Genomic DNA, 21,139 nt, shown 5'->3' on the forward strand with positions numbered 1-21,139 from the left:
ACACACACACACACACACACACACACACACACACACACACACACACACGCACACACACACACACAGAAAATACACGTTTGTGATGGCACCCAGGCACACGCAGAGACATGCACAGACACGCACAGACGCTGGGAGGATGGCGCTAACCTTAATTAGCCTAACACTGCGGTGAAATTGATTGAAATGCAGAACATCAATTATTAAATTTAACTGTTTTCATAACCCTGCACACATCCTACCATGTAATACATGTGTGTGTGTGTGTGTTCAGGGGACCAAAAAAATGTCATTTGAAATGAAATCAAACATTGATCTCACAACGGATCGGAATCCTTCTTTCCATTGAGCCATCATCGAAGCAACACATAAAAGAAAGAATTGCTCTCACACGGTGACCCGCTGAAGCCAATTTGTGTGTAGCGGGCGACAATCGCAATCGCGCATCCGGAGGATTTGGCCCTAAAATGGCCCCCGTGGTTCGTTAGTCTAACGTCACGCTCCCAGGTGACCAGTCGGAATTACAGTAAATATGAATGGCCATGGAATTTTCTTGTTCTTGTTTTGTTTTTCCTTTTGTTTTCCGTTCAATAAACAGAAATGTTAATTATCGTGTGACAGAAGGACTGAGTTAGTATCAATTTGTTTTAAATATTGTTGATGTTTTCGAAAGACTTTGTTAGCACCCGGCGGGCTATTGTTTAGATGGATTTAGATTGTAATGGATTGAATTTGATTACATTAGTTTTTAAAGTTTTTGAAAAATTTTGCTAGCACTTGACGGTGATTGTTAAATTAAATTACATTGAATTACATTAACTATTAAATTAGATTAAATATATTAAATTAGATTAAAATTAATTTAGATTGAACTATATTAAATTGGATGAAATAAAATTAAATTAGATTAAACATATTAAAGTAGATTAAATATATTAAATAAGATTTACATTTAATTAGATTAATTTAGATTAATTTAAATGTATTTAGATTAAACTAGATTAAACTTGATTAAATTATATTAAATACAATTACATTACATTAAACATATTAAATTAGAATAAATAGATTCATTTAAATTAATTTAGATTAAACTAGATTAAATTATATGAAATAAAATTAAATTAGATTAAAAATTAAATTAGATTAATTTAAAATAAATGTATATTAAATCAGATTAATTTAGATTAATACAAATTTATTTTGATTAAACTAGAGTAGATTGGATTACATTATATTAAATTAACCTGTATTAGTATAAGTGAAATTCACAATTCACAGCAACAAAGTATGTTATTTGAAATGATAAAAAAAATTATAAAATAAACGGAAAACATAAATTGACATGTATGCTACTTTTATGGCGCCATGATTTTGAATAAACTGAGAAATTCCAAATACATTTGTTAAACTGTACAGCTTGCTAACCGATGGTTTGTGTTGCATTTTGTCAGAGGAATGCAGGTGATGTCATCAAAGAAGAGGTTAAGAGGCCCCGGCGTGCACTCGGTTGCATAATTTGAGCAAACAAGGGCCTGTTTCACTGTCCTGTCTTTGTCCCGGCGCTGCATCGCAACGACCTACTAAGTCAGTGGAAAACTCATTGACGACTAATGACATGGTTGAGCTCCGAAGTCTCTCTTTCATTGACCCCTCATCATCCCTTTTCTCCATTTCTCTCTTCAATACTCACGTCGTTGATTATAACGCTCTTGTTACCAGATCATGGAGGTCCTGCACTACTGGCCAGCCATAACACAACCGCAGCGGCTCGAGAAAGCGCTTTGTTAGTTTCTCGGGGGGTCAGCTGTAGTTTAGAAGCCAGTCTTAATTAGTCGTCATAACTTATACATGATTACCTCTCATCGGATCCTCTGCCCTCTCAAAAACAGCTCAGCAGTTACTGCTTTAAACTTAAAGTCAAGAGGAGGGTTTCTCCGTGTACAGATCTAAATTCCAAATAACTAAATAAAATAACACATAAGCAAAGAAATTGCTTCTCTGTCCAGCGATAAGAAAGGCGCTTCAGCGCAGAGTGCGGATGTGTATGTGGAACGGTCGCAGCTTGGAATTGAAGCAGATTTTCATGGCATATGAGATGTGAGGCAATCACTTTTCGTCACTGGATGCTACAGCGCTACGCGTTAGCTTTCAATATTTAGCTTGTAGCAGACGTTAACATTTCACCATAACGTCCCTGATCCACTGGTGAAAAGGACGCTTTGACCATCTCCTCTTTCATCTAGAACGCCTTCATACAACAAAGAGGGTGCATAATGTGCTTAGTATTGAACCGTCTGTGTCTTTGTGTTGTCATATTATTTTGTTATTTTTGTTGTTGTTTTGACTTCAAGATGGCACCGCGAGAGTGGCTGCCTTTACAGCAGCTCCTGTATTTAGTTTTTCTACTTCTTCCTTTCCTTTCCCTTCCATCACTTTTCTGCTGTGAAATATCAATTTCCTCACTGCAGGACTAAAAAAGGCTAATTCAATTCAATAGATTATTGGTTAGCATCAATATTGCTATGCGGGTTTCTCATTACTTTACTGCACATGAATAAATCCAATCACGGCGTACATCATCTTTCTATCTTTTAGAGTTATTCGGGGTTGAGTTAAAGCTGGCGCATGTGGCTGCAGCTGGCTATCTGGCTATATAGCTAGCTATATATTTACTATCTATAAGCTATCTATAAACTAGCTAGTTAGCTATCTATTAGTTATCTATTAGGTAGCTAGCAAACTTTCTATCTATTTGAGTTATTCATGGGTGAGTTAACGCTGGCGCGAGTGGCTGCAGCTGCTCACCCACAGAACAACCGATCCTGTGACTGTAAAGTGACTGAGAGTTTGGAAAGGCACTTAGAAATGAAATGTATTATTATTATCATATTTCTCAGCTGCCCCACACAAACTTAAACCTATTCTGAATAGTGTCTGTGTAAACTCTCAGTCGTACAGGAGTGGTCCATCGATGAGAAGGTTTCTTCAGCCGTCATCTGTACTTTTTTGAAGGTGTCGGACGTTTCGTTTCTTATCCAAGATGTTTCTTCAGCGAATGAAAAGATTTTATTTTAGTTCGCTGAAGAAGCATCTTGGATAAGAAGCGAAACATCCGACACCTTCAAAAAAGTACATAGGACAGCTGAAGAAACCTTCTCATCGATATTCTGAATAGTGTTTTTCATTGTCAGTCATATGTCGTCACAAAAGGCATCCCTGAACTCTCAGTGTTTGCCATTGGCAAATAACCGAGCATGCCCTTGTCTCTCTTTATCAACGTCTGACTGTCATTTACCAACCTGAAGCAGCCATAATTATTGGAAAGCATTTTACATTTTGCAACATCAGACGATACGGTTACAACACAGACACGATGAATATCCTGACGCCACAGCCGCAAGAGTTAACGTGAGTGTCTATATCAACACAAATTCATTCTGCAACCACGAGAGAGAAACAGAGAGAGACTTGACTACCGCAATTGAACTGCATTACCGATCCATATCATAATTCCAGAAAGTCCTTGTATGTTCAGGAAATGGGAGTTATTTGTTTTGGGAAATGTTTACCGTGCTGCAATTTATAATAATAATTTATTGTACTGTAAGTGGACATTGGGGTACTCGTGATGGGCGGGCATATATAATGTAGTCACTTTTGAGTGAGAGCTGGTAGGGTGCATCATAGACTGGTCGCTAGTCAATCTCAGGGAATATATGCGGTCCAAACAAAATTCTTCAAGCTCACCTTATACATCTACAGGTAATTTTGGACCAATCTACTGCAATCTACTTTGAACAACTAGTTCTGTTGAAAGTGAAAATTTAGCAAATTGATACACACTTCGGAAATTGGATTGGATTTGACTTTATTAGTCTCGCAGTCGAGAAATTTACATTTCACAGCAGCAAAGTTATGAAAGGAATGAAGGTAGAAAAACAAAATACAGACGCTGCTGGAAAGGCAGCCACTCTCGCGGCACCGTCTTGAAGTCAAAAGAACAGAAAAAAATCTAAATAACAAATAACATGACAACACAAAGACACAGAGAGTCATTCATTCTTAAGCACTTTCTGTCCTCTCTTTGTTACTCGAAGCAGTTCCAGATGAAAGAGGAGAGGATCAAAGTGTCTCTTCACCAGGGAGATCACGGTGGAATGTGCATGTCGACAACAAGCTAAATGTTGAAAGCAAAGACGCAGCTGTAGCATCCATTGACGAAGAGATTGTCTCACATCTCCTGTCGCACATAAATCCGTTTCAATTCCAAGCCGCGACAGTTCCACATACACATCGGCGCTCTGCGCTGACACTCCTTCTTATCGCGGGCTCCTCAAGCCATGTATTCATCCAGCCGCAGACTGTCCAACAGCACCGACCTTGCCGCTGAACAAAGCGGGGCTGTGAAGATGCTGCCCATTACAGGTGCAAAAAAGCAAATGGCCCCAGAGCTCTCCAGTAATGATAGTCAAATGGCACCGACATTCCTCCCATCCAAAAACAGCACTGGCATATTGTTGCTGCCGAAAACTGGGTCAGTTTCAGTTTGCTGCCGAAGTTTCTTGGATAAGAAATGAAACGTCCGACACCTTCAAAGAAGTACAGATGACGGCTGAAGAAACCTTTTCATCGACGCACCACTCCTGTGCGACTGAGAGCTTACACAGGCGTATTATTACTATTATTACTATTATTACCTATTAGCTATCTACTAGCTAGCTAGCTAACTTTCTATCTAGTATTTGAGTTATTCAGGGTTGAGTGAATGCTGGCGGGTGTGGCATATTGTGGGCCGGGGAAGCTACGTGAAATATTAAAAAGAATTGCAACATTTGCCTTTATTCATTTGACTCAGATCTTGACTTTTCTGTGACTTACGATCTCGTAAAATCATTAATTATGAATCAATCATGCAACGCGTTTTCAAGAAAATAAATAGTGGCAGTATAAAAATTCTGCCTTTTTTTTTATTAGAACATTTACATTATTTTCCTTTCACTCGGAAGAGGCCTGTTTCATTCAATTCTAAGGTGGAGACGTTGAAATATATTGCAAACCCCAAGGCCTTTTTTCGTAATTTGGGCAATGCTTTTAATTTCCAGATTTTATCAAAATAAAATGCAATCTGGACGTTGATAATGGTTTTTTACTTTTCAGATTTCCATTCGGTCAAAAATGTGAAAACATTGCCACCTACTGGCATCATGCGCACAGCATTATTATCCCTCCATTTTCTCTTCCCACTTTATCCTCACACCAAAAGACAATTTAGAGAGCATTATTACAATATAATAGCTCATGTGATATTGGGAAATAACTTTCATTCGGATTAAAGAAACGATTCTAAGGTTTCTTGCGCTGCATTGAATGTTTATGTCATCCTAAAACTCAATATTCCGCGGGTACTGCATGACAAAAACCCTGGCACTGGAGTGGACAGATGTTTGCACATGTCTGGCAGTGAATGAGTTTAATGGATATGGATTTCCTCCCACATTCCAAAAATAGGCTAATTAACTAATTTAAGGATTACATTGATTATACATGTGCTTGGGACCGGAATTGGCCACCGATTGAATGACAATTACCGTATTTCGATGAAAAGGTTTCTTCAGCCGTCATCTACAGATGACAGCTGAAGAAACCTTTTCATCGATGGACCACTCCTGTACGACTGAGAGTTTACACAGACGAATTACCGTATTTATTAGAGTACAACGCGCACACATGTATAACGCGCACTTCTAATTAAAATAAATTAATAAATAAAAAAAATCGGTGCAAAATGTTTCACTTTTTTCAGCTCAGACTAAGCATTGTGATGAAAATCATTTATAGACAATGTAAAATACTGAATGTAAACTCTGGATATTGGTAATTGTGCAAAACAGCAATGCATAACTCACGTTTCAGTGTGGGCGAGGCGAGGAAAGGAAATGAAACGTAGCTAAAGAATGCTAATCAACAATAAAAAAAAAGGAATGCGCGTGATCTGGGTTTTTTTTCCCCAGGCCTCGGTTAAAACGCGCACCCAAACGTTGAGTTTTTTCGGTAGATCATTTTGCGCGTTATACTCGAATAAATATGGTAGTGAAGTGTGTACGCAAATAAAATTAGTCCCCGATTATGAATCACACTTACGACCCTCCAACTGTCACTTAACACACATATTCCAACGTCAATCATAACTGTTTTATTAGCATAACATTGTCAGAAGTTGCTCGTTCATAAATGGAACGTGCATGAAGTTCAGTGTTTGAAGAAGACAAGAGACCCTTTTTACAGCTCATTTGCCAAAACTGGATCATAAGCTTTGAATGGAAAGCAGAGGGAGAAATATCCAAAAGAAATAGCATGTCATGAGAAATACAAAACAAAAAAACAAAAGGAACAACCATACAATAACACCACGTGTGACATGACGCAACTTTCCCCTGCAGTTGTTTTTCCAAAGAAAAAAGACGAAAAAAAGAGGCTCATTCGGGAATCATTCGCAGAAAAAAACCGGTAATAAGATGGTGTCGAATTGCCCTTCAGAAAGCCAATGTGACGCTCATTAAAAAAGGGGGGGGGTTGAAGGGGGTTACGGTGGAAACTCGCAATATGTACACGGTGGTCATAAGTTCATCGACAAGGGGGAGAAACGTCAACTTGTACTGAAAATACAATCCAATGTCAATGCATAGAACAAACCACGATGCGTCACAGATACGACAACTTGAAGGAAATGACATTTTAGATTTTTTATCATGTTTTGACCTTGGCATTGAGAAATCCAGCAAAAAACAAGTACAATAAAAACAAAATAACGATAAAGGGGTGAGTTTAGTTTATTTACTAGTTTGAGTATGAATTTCATTGACCTATGAAAACTAACTAAATCATTCATTCGACTTGGTCAGCGCCATTTTGAGTTTACACGCACCATTTACGAAGTTTTGGCATTTTGAGTAAACAACGAATCTCGAATGTAACACCCAAAAATGGAATTATGATTTTGTGTTGTGCAACTGTCGGTTGGAATATATTTTTTTTATTTTTAATTTATTTTTATTTTTTTTTTGCGGGGGGGGGGAGGGGTTGGCGGAATTTGGGTGTGTGTTGAACATTTTCAGATCCGAATAAATATCGTATATTCAGTCAACAGGTGGAACAAATTGTGTTTTTGTCAGTAATAATGTAAATATAGATTGGTCTTTTCAACAGCGTAGGGAATTTGTAGTCGTGACCCAAGTAACCACTTTTTTTACTAGCTAATCTGATTTTCATAGATTCCAAATTATCATTTCAAATATATCTCTTATTTCGTGAAAAGCGACTATAAATACAAAGTGGATCATCAGCGCGTGGCCATGTGACACTGATATGCTATACGGCATACTTGGTAAGGTCATTGTTTTCTTCAGGGAATTTTAAACATGTTTATTTGCCTATAGGTATTTAATTACGATATACAAAAAAAAGGGGGAAAACACTAAATAACTGCGGTATAATTGCTCAGTTTAATGCGTAAAGCTTCAAATAGATTTAAGTAAAATTCTGGGACAGTATTTTACGGCGGTGGGTTCAACGGAAATCAAATGAGAGCTTGTCCCATAATATATCCATTATTAAATGATTTAATAGCGACTATTCCAAAAATGCACTGTTTTTTTTTTTCAACATTCCGATTTGTACAATTTAAAAGCATTTCTTGATGTATTTTACAATAAAGGCAACTTTTTGGGGGGGAGTAAGAATAAGGGGGTGCATAATTTGGGGCTGTGCAATTATAATGTTCAGGAAATCCCCCCACCCAAAAGAAGAAAAAAATAGGACTCTTCTGATTATGATATTGATTAATGGGGGAGGGGAACGCATGAGTTCAAGCATAGTTATAATTGAGAGATTAATAGATTTTTTAGACTGTCTGACAGTTGGTGAGGGTGGGGGGGGGTCTTGCCATTGCTTCTTTTAATACAAAAAAAAACAGTTGATGGAATGGCATGGAACAGAGTGACAAAGCGATACAAAGTGTGTTGCCAAACGGCCAAGAGACAGAAAAGTCGGTCACCCCAAAAACAGGACCAACGCCATTTTCGAACATCCAATCTCGGGAAAAAAAATGGCGGTCAGACTTGCGAGTCGAACGTTTGTAAACGAAAACTCTTAATTAACACTGAATCCAGCTTGTGCACGTGGTAACCCGAGGCAGTTGAGGAGGGACGGGGTCCATTTCCACCCCCCTCCCCGCGTGTTTCCACCCCCCTCTCAAGTGAAATACCTGAAAAAAGTGAACGGACGGCGCTTTTGTCATTTTGGATATGTGGAGCGACGTCCGTTATTTTAGGTCCACGGTGATTGGAATGACAGCCTGAGGTGAATCCGACAGACGAAACAAAAAAAAATATATATAATAATTATTATTATAATAATTCAGGCTCACTGTGAAGTTTACATTCCACTACTGTGCGCTCATTTCTCTCAATCCTCGAGGTCCTTTGTGAATTTTGTTTCTTCTCATCATAAAGATGTTTGTCCATCGCCACGTGACGTGCGCGCTTTTTGAGTTGTTGGTCGAAAGTTTTGTCATGTCGAAAATTGTCTTTTGTTGTTGTTGCTTTAGGACATACTAGAGCAGCGCACAGAGGGTGAACCCATCTGGGTCAGCACTTTGTCCAACCACTGGAGGGGGCCATTGAGATGCAGCTCGATCCAACAGGGAGTGCTGGTGACTGTCTGACGTCTGAAGGGATAATAATAAAAAAATGTGCTTAAGGGTAAGAACATGCCGCCGGGTGCTTGTCAACAGTTACAAAAAAACGAATTCAAATAAATAATAAAAATACTGGTAACATCCAACTCACGACCAAGTTCCGTTAGGTCATAAGTCGAAATCCATTCAAAATGTTGAATAGAGACTCAGAGGCTGAATGACTCGCAAACTCCCCCCTCTGGTGCCATCACACGGTCGATTGCCGTGCGAGAGTGAGATGCTGGCTGGCTGGCTAAAATTGTTCTACGCGTTGCGTTGCCAGGCGTAGAATTAAAATAAAAAAGATTGGAGGTCATGGTCGTAAGTACGGGTGGTCGTAAGTCGAGCTGGTCGTAAGTCGGATGTATACAGTACAATCCATACATATTGATTTAGATAGTGCTTTAAAGGACAAACAACGTCACATTTTTGTTTCCTAACTGACATCAGAAAAACGTTTTATAGCATCTAAAATACCCAAAACACGCAGTATGATAATTTTTTTCAAATGCTAAACACCAATAAAAATGACTTCAAATGTCCAAAATCTGCAAAAAATTGAGCTGCGAATTGGGCATTTTCAGAAAGTCCCGCCCCCAGTTTGTGACGTCAAAACAATGGCTTCAGATTTGGAGAATATGCTTTCTTGTTACACATCCAGTTATGAATATGATTCAAATAGTTCTGAAGAGAAAAGCATACATGTTTGCAATCGATTAAAGAATTTATTCCGTGTCATTTTGAGGCAACATTGGGGGTAAAATGTCACACCCAAAAAGAGGCAGAAGAAAATGGCGACCTCTTGTAGACATGACAGTGTATTGCGTTCCCGCAGACTGATAAATTCCTTATATGGAGTTTGGACGCCCTCTTCTGGCGCGGTTTTCAGACCAAACAAGCATTGACGTGATGGAAGGACTGCTACAATGTGTCCTTTTTTTTCGGTCAGGGGCGTTCCTTCCGTGACGTGACGACTCGTCACCAACTCAAAAACAAGACTTTCGAAATATTCAGCACGAGTCTTAAAACGTAAAATATAGCTAGCTATATGCGGTGGAATCTTTGTAAAATACGCTCAGTAGAAGTCATTTGAAGCCATTTTACAAATTATGGGCACAACTTGTCCGTAGACGTCGGTTGTCCTTTAACAGCTGAAGCTGTAACAAAGCGCTGACATGCACAAAAGGCCAATGCTGCCCCCTTGTGGGAGGGAAAAACATTGCCAGAGGCCATGGCCAGCGCTTTATTGGCACCCAAGCATGAAAAAAATAATTCCCAAATAAATTCAGTGAAGTTAATGAGTTGATGAGTTAATCACCTGATTAATCCATTTAACAGATTACAGATTAATATACAGTAAAATCTCGTTATATCAATATTCTCGGGAGTTAGAAAAAATGTCGATATAACCGTATTGTCAATATATCCGTCCTGCGCCGAACTGCATTAACAAAAGCCGCCAAAAGAGGGCATCCAAGCGCCATATAAGAAACAGAGCTGGCCTTAAGTTCAACATTTTGTGCCTCTTTTTTTTCGGGTGAGAGATGTTCCCCCAATGTTGCCTCAAAATGGCACATTTCATTCTTTAATCGATTGCAAACATGTATGCTTTCCTCTTTAGAACTACAGTGTATTTGAATCATATTCATAACTGGATGTGTAACAAGAAAGCATATTATCCGAATCTGAAGCCATTGTTTGGATTCACAAGCAATGCAAGACGTCTTGGCGTGAAGTCATTTTTATTGGTGTTTTGCATTTGAATAAAAAGTGACATCAATTGTCCTTTAATACACAGTATGGAATGTACAGTAATTTTCAAAATCATCACGCTTCAGCAGACAAAACAAGAAACATTGTTGCAAAAAAACGATTGCATTCATATACAGTACAGTGGGCATGTACATACCACAACAGGGAAACTGCAACGCTTACATCTTACTGTACTATGTATGCAATTTTAAAAAGTCATCAATCTTCTTCTGCTTCCCATTTTTACCTTTTAACGGAAACACTTCAATCTCGTCTGCTACACACGAGCTAGCGTCTGAAAATGAAAATGGCTCTGCTACACGGGAGCTGGTCACGTAACAAACTCACGTGACCAGGTCACGTGACCAAGTCGACCAATGGCGCGACCGATGGTGTGTATCGATATAAACATAGCAAAATGGCCGGCGGGAGATGAAAAAGAGCACCGTATTAACCGGATTATCGTAAAAACCACGAATCGTACTAAACGGAACTAATTATACATAAAAAGACTAGAAATGTGCACGGGAAATGAAAATAGTGTAATAAGCAGTATTATCAATATAAACGATATCGATATAACGAGACTTTACTGTATATACATATATGTACACATGTATATATGTACACATACATATTGTGTGATGTCACGAGAGGCTCTGTCCTGGAGGGCAAGTACATTCCCCTAAAATGGCTTCACCCACAGAGAGTTTTGGCGCCATCTGGTGGAAGGAAGCAATTAAAACCCCACACCTGTGGCTGATCACGGCTTGATTGGCAAGCAAGGCTTTTAAGGCAGAAAGTCTCTGAGTGTGGAGGGCGGGGAAGACAAGCTCTGTTGCTGTGTTCTGTGGAGGAACTGATTGCTGTGTGGAACTCATTGCCAGTTGGGACCATACGGCAGAACACTGGATTTGGACCCCTGCTAAAGGTGGCTAGGCTACCTGAGAAGGACATCAAGAGGGGTGAGGCCTAGAACCACATGGAAAAGAACTGTCTTCAGTTTCACCTCAGAAGAGACTATTATGATTTAAGTATTAGAAGAGACACTATTCTTGCCTTTGTTGCTTGTGAATTCCCCCTGAAACCCTTTATTAAAACCTTTATTTGTATTCAAACCTGTCGCCCATTGCGCTTCTTGTCCTGTCCCGCTGAGAGATAGCCTCTCATGATATCACAATATATATACAGTAAAGTCTCGTTATATCGATAATCTCGGGAGTCAGAAAAAACATCCGATATATCCGTCCTGCGCCGAACTGCATTAAAAGGGGGCGGGGGGATACGTAAATGGGGGATCTTTAATATGGCATGTAATTTTATCATTGGGTTCATGGATTGCGTATCTAGCATGCTTTTTGTACAGTAGTGAAGTGAAAAATAAACTTATGCATAAAATAAAAACGTCTTTACACTTTTTTAATGACTATTTCCTTTCAAAAATGCAACCAAAGCAAAATGCTCACGTTGTTCTATGCCAGGGGTGGGCAAACTTTTTGACTCACGGGCCACAATGGGTTCTAAAATTTGACAGAGGGGCCGGGCCAGGAGCATTTGGAGGGAGTGTTTGGACCGGATATACTATAGCATTAAAATGTAGTGTGTGCAAACCTCATAGCACGGTAAGACACTACAACCCAATGTATTAACTGTCTTTCAAATGTGAAAAATAGCCCTTATCAGTTAATAAATTTGTCTCAAGGAATATGCAAGATATGGCATTTACATACTATTTCGCAGATACTGGGAGGAAGAAATGGAAATAGATTAAAATAACATACGCACTGTGATTTATCAAGATTGCGTCTGTTTTTAATAAGTTTCAATCAAAGGTGCAAAGTTAAAGAAATCAACATTTATTGAAAAATGGAATCACTTTCAACAATCAAAACTTATTACACAACAAAATACTCAAGCTCAATAATATCTACCTGTGTTAAACTCCGGAAAATCATGGATGGATTTGTCCTGACCGCGCGCTCTACAAACTCGCCACGGACGCCCTCGCCTTCACGCGCAAACAGTACATGTGTATCGTTGCTAAGCAGACATAGGCTACCTGCAGTTGAAATTTGCATACTCGGCACGGCAGCCAATCAGAAGCCTGCTTCTTTCTTCTGGACTTTCTCAAGCGTTATAAGCAAGTCATTTTCCAAAATAGATGCACAGAACCTCAGCCCAGAAGAATGATTCAAAAGAAGCTAACAAAATTGGTGACGCTACAAAACGTAAATTTACATTAAACCGTGACTGTAAAGAGTACTTGAGAGTTATGAAAGGCGCTTAGTGGCTTGTAGCAGGGAATGCAAACATGGCATTGTGTACAATGACGACAAACGATAACAGGAGCAAAATCTACAGCCACGGCTATTTACCGTAAATTAAGCAACGTAGCATTTGTGGAAGGTAAAGCCTTGATTTAAAATATAAACTTTATACTTTGCGACAATCTTTTTTTTTTTGCGATTACTCGTCTTATTGTGTTTCAAGTTGTGAAAAATAGGGCAGGCAGCTTTACAGAGTTGTCTGCCCTCTTAGCCGCTAACTTTTTGTCATGACTTTCAGACAGCTTTTACTATAATTTGGACAAGTTCGGCGGGCCGGATTAAAAAATCTAAGTAGTTTGCCCATGGCTATTGTATACACACGAAACCACGAACGCCAGCATGTACAAACATCTGAAAAACAGTGATTGTTTCAAGCGATAAAGATATCTGAATACAACACAATTAAATACATGTATGGAAAACGAAAACTGCAACGTTTACATTACTTACGTTAATGAAGTATTCTGCGGCATGTCGAACTCTTTCGCGATGGAGGATTTGCTCCTTGTTGGATTCCCCTCGACAGCCAGTATTGCCTTGTACTTCGTTCCGAGATCACAATTCTTACGTTTGCCCATGGTTTAAATTGGTGTTGAACAACAGTACTGTATATAAGCTCTGCTACGCCTTTTTTTATTGTGCTCGCGTATGACAGTTCAAAACACGGAAGCTGGTAGAAAATGGCGTTTGCTACACTGCGCAAGGCACGGGAGCTGGTCACGTGACCAGCTCCCGGGCCTTGCGCAGTGTAGCAGACGCCATTTTCTACCACGTGACCAACGTGACCGATACAGATTTCGGTGGTACTGTATAGAAACCCCTAAGCAAATATTGATTCACCTTAAGTATCTTTTGTATCGATATCAACATCGCAAAATGGGCGGCGGGAGATGAAAAAGAGCATCGTAGTAACCGGATTATCGTAATAATCATGAATCGTACTATTCGTAACTGGATGAGGAACAAGAAAGCATCTTCTCCGAATCTGAAGCCATTGTTTCGATACTCGAGCAAGGCAAGACATCTTGCCGTGACACCACGAACAAGGGGGCGGGACCTTCTGAAATGGACCACTTCTGGTTTCAATTTGAAGTCGTTTTTAGACACTAAGTCATTTTATTGGCGTTTTGCATTTGACTAAAAATATCAGCCTGCGTATTTTGGGTATTTTAGATGCTATAAAACGTTTCTCTGGTGCCAGTTAGGAAACAAAAAAGTGGTGCCGGTTGTCCTTTAAGCGTCTTTGATGCCATATATGTATGTGATTTGTACTGTATGCTACTTTAGTTGTTCCCCATGGATGAAGGATGCGTTAAGAGAGGCGCACACGCACGCACCTGTATTCGGCGCCCCATCCTTTGACGAAGCTCATCCGAATGGTGCACATTCTGGTCAGCTGGTAGACCGCCTCGAAGCCCTGATTGACCGATTGCGCCAGCAGAGCAGCAAACTCCTGGTTGTTAAAAATCTTCAGGTTGCAGCCTGGAAGTCAAAGATTGGAGATTAGACTTGAGCTGTTTTTCCCCCGTATCTCACACAAACTGTGGCATATTTTTCTGATGGGAATAGAAATTGCCATATTGTATGGATTGTACAGTGATAACTCGGCTTACGAACACTTTAGCTAACGAACGTTTCGATGATGCCTAACCGGAATTTCATTACACAGGAAGAGAAGTCCGGCCCTGGGCATAAGCCTATGAAAGATAGGCTAACCCTCCTTCCTATAGTCCTGATGGAATGTGACTCTCCCTTCCACCTCCTCCCACTCCATTCTATCAAGCCATCAACGACCATCACAAAGGTAAATAAAACAACTTTATTACACAGTACATAACATATACACTGTGATTCATCAAGATTGTGTCTATTTTTAATAAGTTTTCATTGAAGGGGCAAAGTTAAAGAAATCAACATTTATTGAAAAATTGAATCACTTTCAACATTCAAAACATATTATTCCACAATGAAATATTCTAGCTCAATAATACCTACTTGTGTTAAATTCCGCCAAATCATAGATGGTTTGTCCTGACGCTCAACAAACTTCTCACTGACGCCCTCGCCTTCACGCGCAAACAATACACGTGTACCGTCGCCGAGCACACAGACATAGGCTACCTGCAGTGAAATTTGCATACTCGGCACGGCAGCCAATCAGAAGCCTGCTTCTTTCTTCCGGACTTTTGCAAGCGTTATAAGTCGTGCAATCGCATATAATTTTCCAAAATAGATGCACAGAACCTGAGCCCAGAAGAAAGATTCAAAAGAAGCTAACAACATATGTGACGCTACAAAACGTAAATTTACATTAAACCGTGACTGTAAAGTGTACGTGAGACTTATGAAAGGGGCTTAGTGGTTCGTAGGAAGCAATGCAAACGTTGCATTGTGCACCACAATGACAATCGACTACTGCAGCAAAATCTAGCCATGCACATTTACCGTAAATTAAGCAAGGTAGCATTTGTAGTAGGTACAGTCTTGATTAAAAAAACAAACTTTATACTTTATTACAATGTTTTTTAATGTCATTCGTTGTCTCATTGTGCTTCAAGTTGTGAAAAAAGGTGCAGGCAACTTTTCAGTTACCTGCCCTGTTGTCTGCTAATTTTTTTGTCATGAGTTTCAGACACTGTTTTTACTATAATTTGGGCAGGTTCGGCGGGCCGGATTAAAAAGCTTAACGGGCTTTGCGGGCCGTAGTTTGCCCATGCCTGTCTTATTTAGTAGACAATTGTTTTATGGGGACTTGGAAACAGATTATTCTCATTTTAATGGTTTTCTATGGGAAATTCATGTTTGCAATACACAGTTTTCACTTTACACGCACTTTCGGGGAGCCAATTAAATTCGGAAGCCAAGGTATCACTGTATTTGTAAATCTTCCCACAGTAAAAGAAAAAATGAAAACAAACAAAAAACGATGCAAGGGAAGACTGAGTTCAAAGGCGCTTAAAATGTAATGTATCATTATTATTACTATTATTATTGTCTGGCAACATGTTTTCATCCAAAACAAATGTGGCGGTGACAAGCTGCCGTGCCGTCAAACGTCGGGGACGATGCGTGACGGTGATCCATCACACAGATCCCGCCGGACATCTTCTGTCATGCGACGCTTACTTTTGACTTTGACACAAAAACGCGCGATGACACCGTTTGGCCTAGCAGCTCTTGCCGAGAATGAAATGTTCAAAATCACACGGGTACAGATTAGTCAGCCTGTGTGGGTGAGAGTCAGCGGGAAAAAAAAACAAGTCACGTAGTGGGGGAACATCGCTTGCTCTTCTTCAAGGGTTTGCTTTTTCCAAAAGGAATGCTAATTATGATATATCTTGTTTTTTTTCAGATTATGCTCCAATTTGCGACTTAAGTCTGTCTTTTGATTTTTTTGTAATGAAGGTCATTTTGAGACATTGACAGAATACACATGTTGTCGTTTAGGTCAGCGAGTTAGTTTTCCTTCTTATGGCTGCTGTTGAGCTCTTCAAGTTTTTCTTTCATTTAGTCAGCAATTTTTTTTGGGAGAACATTGTCTTTCAACGTCCTGATTTGTTTTATATTTCGAAGTTGTACTTTTACGCGAAGGACCATCGCAACACATTAAAGGAGCGTATGTGGAACTGTCGCGGCTTGGGATTGAAGCAGATTGACGTGGGACAGAAGATGTCTTTTCGTCAATGGATTCTACAGCTTTGTATTTGCTTTCAACATTTAGCTTGTACCAGATGGGCACATTCCACCATGACGTCCCCGATCCACCGGTGGAAAGGACGATTTGATCCTGTTTCATCTACAACTGCTTCATGTCACAAAGAGGGTAGAGCAAGTGCTGAAGGATGAATACCTGTCTGTCTTTGTGTTGTCATATTATTCGTTATTTGTTTTTTTTTACAGTTGTTTTGACTTTGACAAGATGGCGCCGCGACAGTGGCTGCCTTAACAGCAGCTCCTGTATTTTGTTTTTCTACTTCTTCCATTATTTTCCTCTTCCTTTTATCACTTTGCTGCTGTGAATAGTAAATTTCTCCACCGCAAGACTGATAAAGGCTAATCCAATCCAAAATTAGCTCCTCCCCATTGCCGTATTTTATATTGACGCAATCCATTTTTGTAACTGGAAGTCTGTGTAAAAAATGACATGGAATAGTGACGTTAGAGGGAAAATAAAATTGAGTAAGAACCTGGAGGTATCTTGCAAACGGTGGCGGGGTGCCACCCGTATCGCTGGTTGCAGTTGGGGCTCTGGACAAAAATGGCACTGTCACTGAGGCACTCGGCAAAAACCTCTCCTCCAATGTAATACAACCTCACTCCACGACCTGCAAGGAAAAAAAGGGATTCTGTATAAAGCAAAGGTGTCAAAAGCTCAGGGGCCAAATCCGACGCGCCATGTCATTTTTTTTTGGCCCCCCGAAAACAAACCAAACGTGTGAAATTCCATGATGCTTGCTAAAATCCTAACCAAAATTTCATATTTTTGGATGTAAACCACAATAAGTCATTATTCTTGACTTCAGATTTGAAAACTCGTTCTTCATTAATTTGTTGTGCGCTCTATATGTAATATGTGAAGGGGATTAAACATTCTGGTGGCTTCCCCAAATTCATAACGGCCCTTGAGAGGAAACCATAACTACAATGTGGCCCGCGGCAAAAAGTGACTTGGACACCGCAGGTATAAAGTAATGGTTTGCAAAATTCAAATCGGGCATTGCGCTTGCTAACTAAGAACGAGAACCAAATTTTGTACTTATTTGGGGTGTGGATATTTTTCGAATACAGTAAAGTCTCGTTATATCGATATTCAAGGGAGTCCGAAAAAATATCGATATAACCGGGACTATCGATATATCCCCCTGTTTGCATGAAATTTTCTCCGTGCGTGCATAGAAATAGTATCGATATAACCGGGACTATCGATATATCCGATATCGATATAACTTGACTTTACTGTAATTTCAAGTATTGAATTCCAATCAATACAATTATCGTTTCCTTCCAAGCTCGCCTCACCCTACCTATATGCCTCCGTGTCATTTCCACAGTTGCGTTCCTGTTGACGTTGCTGAGAAGCCCGAGGCAAAAGCGTTCCGAGTTGGAGGGGTCGGTGAAACCATCCACGGTAAGAGAAGGTTGCGAAGCGTGGAATGTTTCTCCGACACGCTGGTTGAGCTCATAGTAGGCGATGGAGCACCAGAACGCCGGCTCGCTGTAGGTCACCGGTTGAAGATCTGTTGGGAAAAGCGCATCATGAAAAGAGATTTGATTAACTACTACTACTTCCTGTTTTGTGTAACTAACAATACAAGTACGGTGATACCTCGGCTTATGAACGGTTTAGCTAACGAACCTTTCGCCTTACGAACATTAAATTCGCAAGAATATAATCTTGGCATACAAACTAGTTTTCGGGAAACACACGGTGCCCCACAATGGCTGGCGGGCTAGTTTTCGGAAGAACACAAAACCACACGGCCGAACAGCGCCACCGTGGCTGCTGGATTACTTTTCCACAGACCCTTTCTCTCAGTGCATACGTGGTTTGTTTTCGAGTGGATAGTTTTGCTTTTTGGGACCAAAAAAGACGGGCAGAAGAATGAGATCATCGAGGAACACGAACAAAGTGTGCGTTTGTGTGATTTAGCGTCCCAGTACCAGTACGCTAAGTCGACCATTGCTACGTGTAGTCTCAGGCAATAGAAGAGGTTGAAAAACTTCTGTTGATTTGGATTAACAAAAAGCAGCTCATAGGGGACAGTGTGAGTGAGGGTATTATCGCCGAGAAAGCACGGCAACTCGGATATCCTCAAGAAGCAACATCAATGACCATCACAAAGGTAAATAAAATGACTTTATTATATAGTACAGTTTATTTCTTTAATTACAATAAATTATCACATTTATTAGACATTAAATAAGGTATATTATGTCGTTTTAAGGCTAGAAAATTGTTTTACGGGGACTTGGAAACTGATTATTCTCATTTTTAATGGTTTCCTATGGGAAAATAATGTTTGGAATAAACACTTTTCGCCTTAAACACAGTTTCTGTGAACCAAGTTCGTAAGCCAAGGTATCATTGCATTTACAGTTTCAACCAATTGGATAATCCTTTATCGGAAATTTAATTTAGCTTTTAGAAATTCCAGACACAGGAGAAGGCCATTGATGAAGAAAAAGAGAAATTTACCCAGGCCATGACTGACAGGTGACAAAGTGTTGGGGGACAATTCTGCCGGTGAGCCTAGCACAACACAAAAATGTGCTTGTTAATATAAAAAATAGATAAGTAACATTTTGGAAAAATAGCCTCCCCCTCTTTTTTTTCTTTCTACGGACTTGACCAAACACAAGCCACTTACCTGATTCCATACTTTGATTCATCTGCTGGTCGCTCGCCTCGCCATCTTCACTGATGTAGCCAGGTGGGGGAGTTTCTGTTAAAAGCAGGACACATGAAATCAATATGTAAAGGTTTCAGCCACGCCACAAATTACATATATTGCGCACAACACATTCATTAGTAACTAGTTTTCAAATTTGAAGTAAAAAATAATTACTTATTGTGGTTTTCATACGACAATTTGACATTTTAGTTGGGACTTTAGCTAGCATCATGAAATTTGTTAGAGTTAGATTTGCTTGCGCGGGCCGAATAAAATGGGGTTGCAGGCCAGATTTGGCCCCCGGGCTTTGACTTTGACACCTGTGCTATACATGGATTTTTTTTCATGTCAAAAACTGTAATTTCACAATGTTGATTTCCTTTCGCGGCCAAAATAAAATTATGTGTTGGGCCGGATTTGGCCCGCTGGCCTTGACTTTGACACCTGTGGGCTAATGCAATCCAATCAATCTTTCGTGCGGAAAATACGGTACCTTGATCTCACAACATATTTGATACAGTGGCGAAGGCGGTCCCGCATACAGACCTGGTATGTAGTTATTCGGAGGATCTATGCCGGCGGGGAAATTGGTGTTTTCGGGGATTGAGTTTGTAAAGTCATCTAGCGGCGGAAGCTCTGTCAGGATCTCTGTATGGCGGGGCACCAAAACTGGCGGCAGCACTGTGGAAATAAGAGGCAAAAGAAAAAAAATGGTTAGTCTTATGCAGCACGCAATTATGATGATGATTTATTAAGATGATGAGCGCTAGCGTTTCATCAAATCAATTCCAAACGATACTTACCCGGCGTCTCCACCCTTTGGTAATGATACGGGTTAACACACACTTCATCCTTCTTGAGGTTGAAGGCAAACTGACAGTTGTCAATGGCGCGCAGCTCATGATGGCTGTGGAGGTCGGGCCATCTCCACAGGCGACAATAGATGACGTGCGGTAAGCCTTTACGATGAGATACCTGAAGACGGCCATCCAGCGACCTGTGACCATTTGACAGATTTTTTTTCCATCTATAAGGCTCACCGGATTATAAGGCGCAAGGTCAGCTTTAAAAAATATTAATAATAATTTCAAGGCTTTTAGGCACAACTTGTAGTGCGGAAAATACGGTACCTCATTTCCATTTTGCTCAGTTACTTACTTTTCCAGTGTATAAGGTGCACCGGAGTATAAGATAACTAGCGATTTGCTATCTAGCTGGCTACCTAACTGGCTATCTATTTGCTATCTATTTTATGTCTATTAGCTATCTGGCCATTAACGATCTAGCTAGTTAGCTATTAACTATCTAGCTTGCTAGCTGGCAATTAACTATCTAGCTAACTGGCTATCTATTAGGTACCTAGCAAGCTTTCTATCTATTTGAGTTATTCCGGGTTGAGTGAACGCTGGCATGTGTGGCTGCCACTGCTCACCCACAGAAAAAAAACTTATCCCGTGACTGTAAAGTGACCTTGAGAGTTCTGAAAGGCACTTACAAATGAAATGTATTATTATTATTATTATGATAAGGCGCACCCACAATCAATGTTAACTCTAGTTTTTCAAGTGTCTGAGCAGACACACAAGCTCCCTGAGCACAGTGAGGACCACTGTGAGCAACATCAGATGTGTACCCTGTGGCTTGTAACCTGAACGGGGCTAAGGGCAGGGTACATTCGCGCCGTTCTGCGCCAATTGGCTGCGTAGCGTACGTGAACTGCACAGCATTATTGGCTGGACACCTGTCACTCATTGAGTTCCATTAAAAAATGGTACTATACATATATATATATATATATATATATATATATATATATATATATATATATATACACACACACACACACACACACATACACACACACACACATATATATATATATATATATATATATATATATATATATATATATATATATATATATATATATATAT

At 39.8% G+C, this 21,139-nt stretch overlaps 1 protein-coding gene across 6 annotated transcripts in view; it reads right to left on the bottom strand.

Annotated features, from left to right (window-relative positions):
* Positions 1-6,178: 6,178 nt before the first annotated feature.
* Positions 6,179-21,139, bottom strand: part of smad2 (SMAD family member 2) — a 37,426-nt gene continuing 22,465 nt past the window's right edge. For all 6 annotated transcript variants that reach the window (XM_089019734.1, XM_089019732.1, XM_089019736.1 and 3 more), the window contains 8 exons: positions 20,009-20,202; positions 19,752-19,886; positions 19,182-19,256; positions 19,010-19,063; positions 17,838-18,050; positions 17,001-17,138; positions 14,151-14,295; positions 6,179-8,725 (listed from right to left, as the gene is read on the bottom strand). In XM_089019734.1, coding sequence (XP_088875860.1) covers positions 8,602-8,725; positions 14,151-14,295; positions 17,001-17,138; positions 17,838-18,050; positions 19,010-19,063; positions 19,182-19,256; positions 19,752-19,886; positions 20,009-20,202 — 1,078 coding nt within the window. In that variant the 3' untranslated portion in view covers positions 6,179-8,601. The remainder of the gene's footprint in view (positions 8,726-14,150; positions 14,296-17,000; positions 17,139-17,837; positions 18,051-19,009; positions 19,064-19,181; positions 19,257-19,751; positions 19,887-20,008; positions 20,203-21,139) is intronic.

This window comes from Hippocampus bargibanti, linkage group LG18, assembly GCF_051943395.1.
Source record: "Hippocampus bargibanti isolate YZ-2025 linkage group LG18, ASM5194339v1, whole genome shotgun sequence".
NCBI classification, from domain to species: domain Eukaryota; kingdom Metazoa; phylum Chordata; class Actinopteri; order Syngnathiformes; family Syngnathidae; genus Hippocampus; species Hippocampus bargibanti.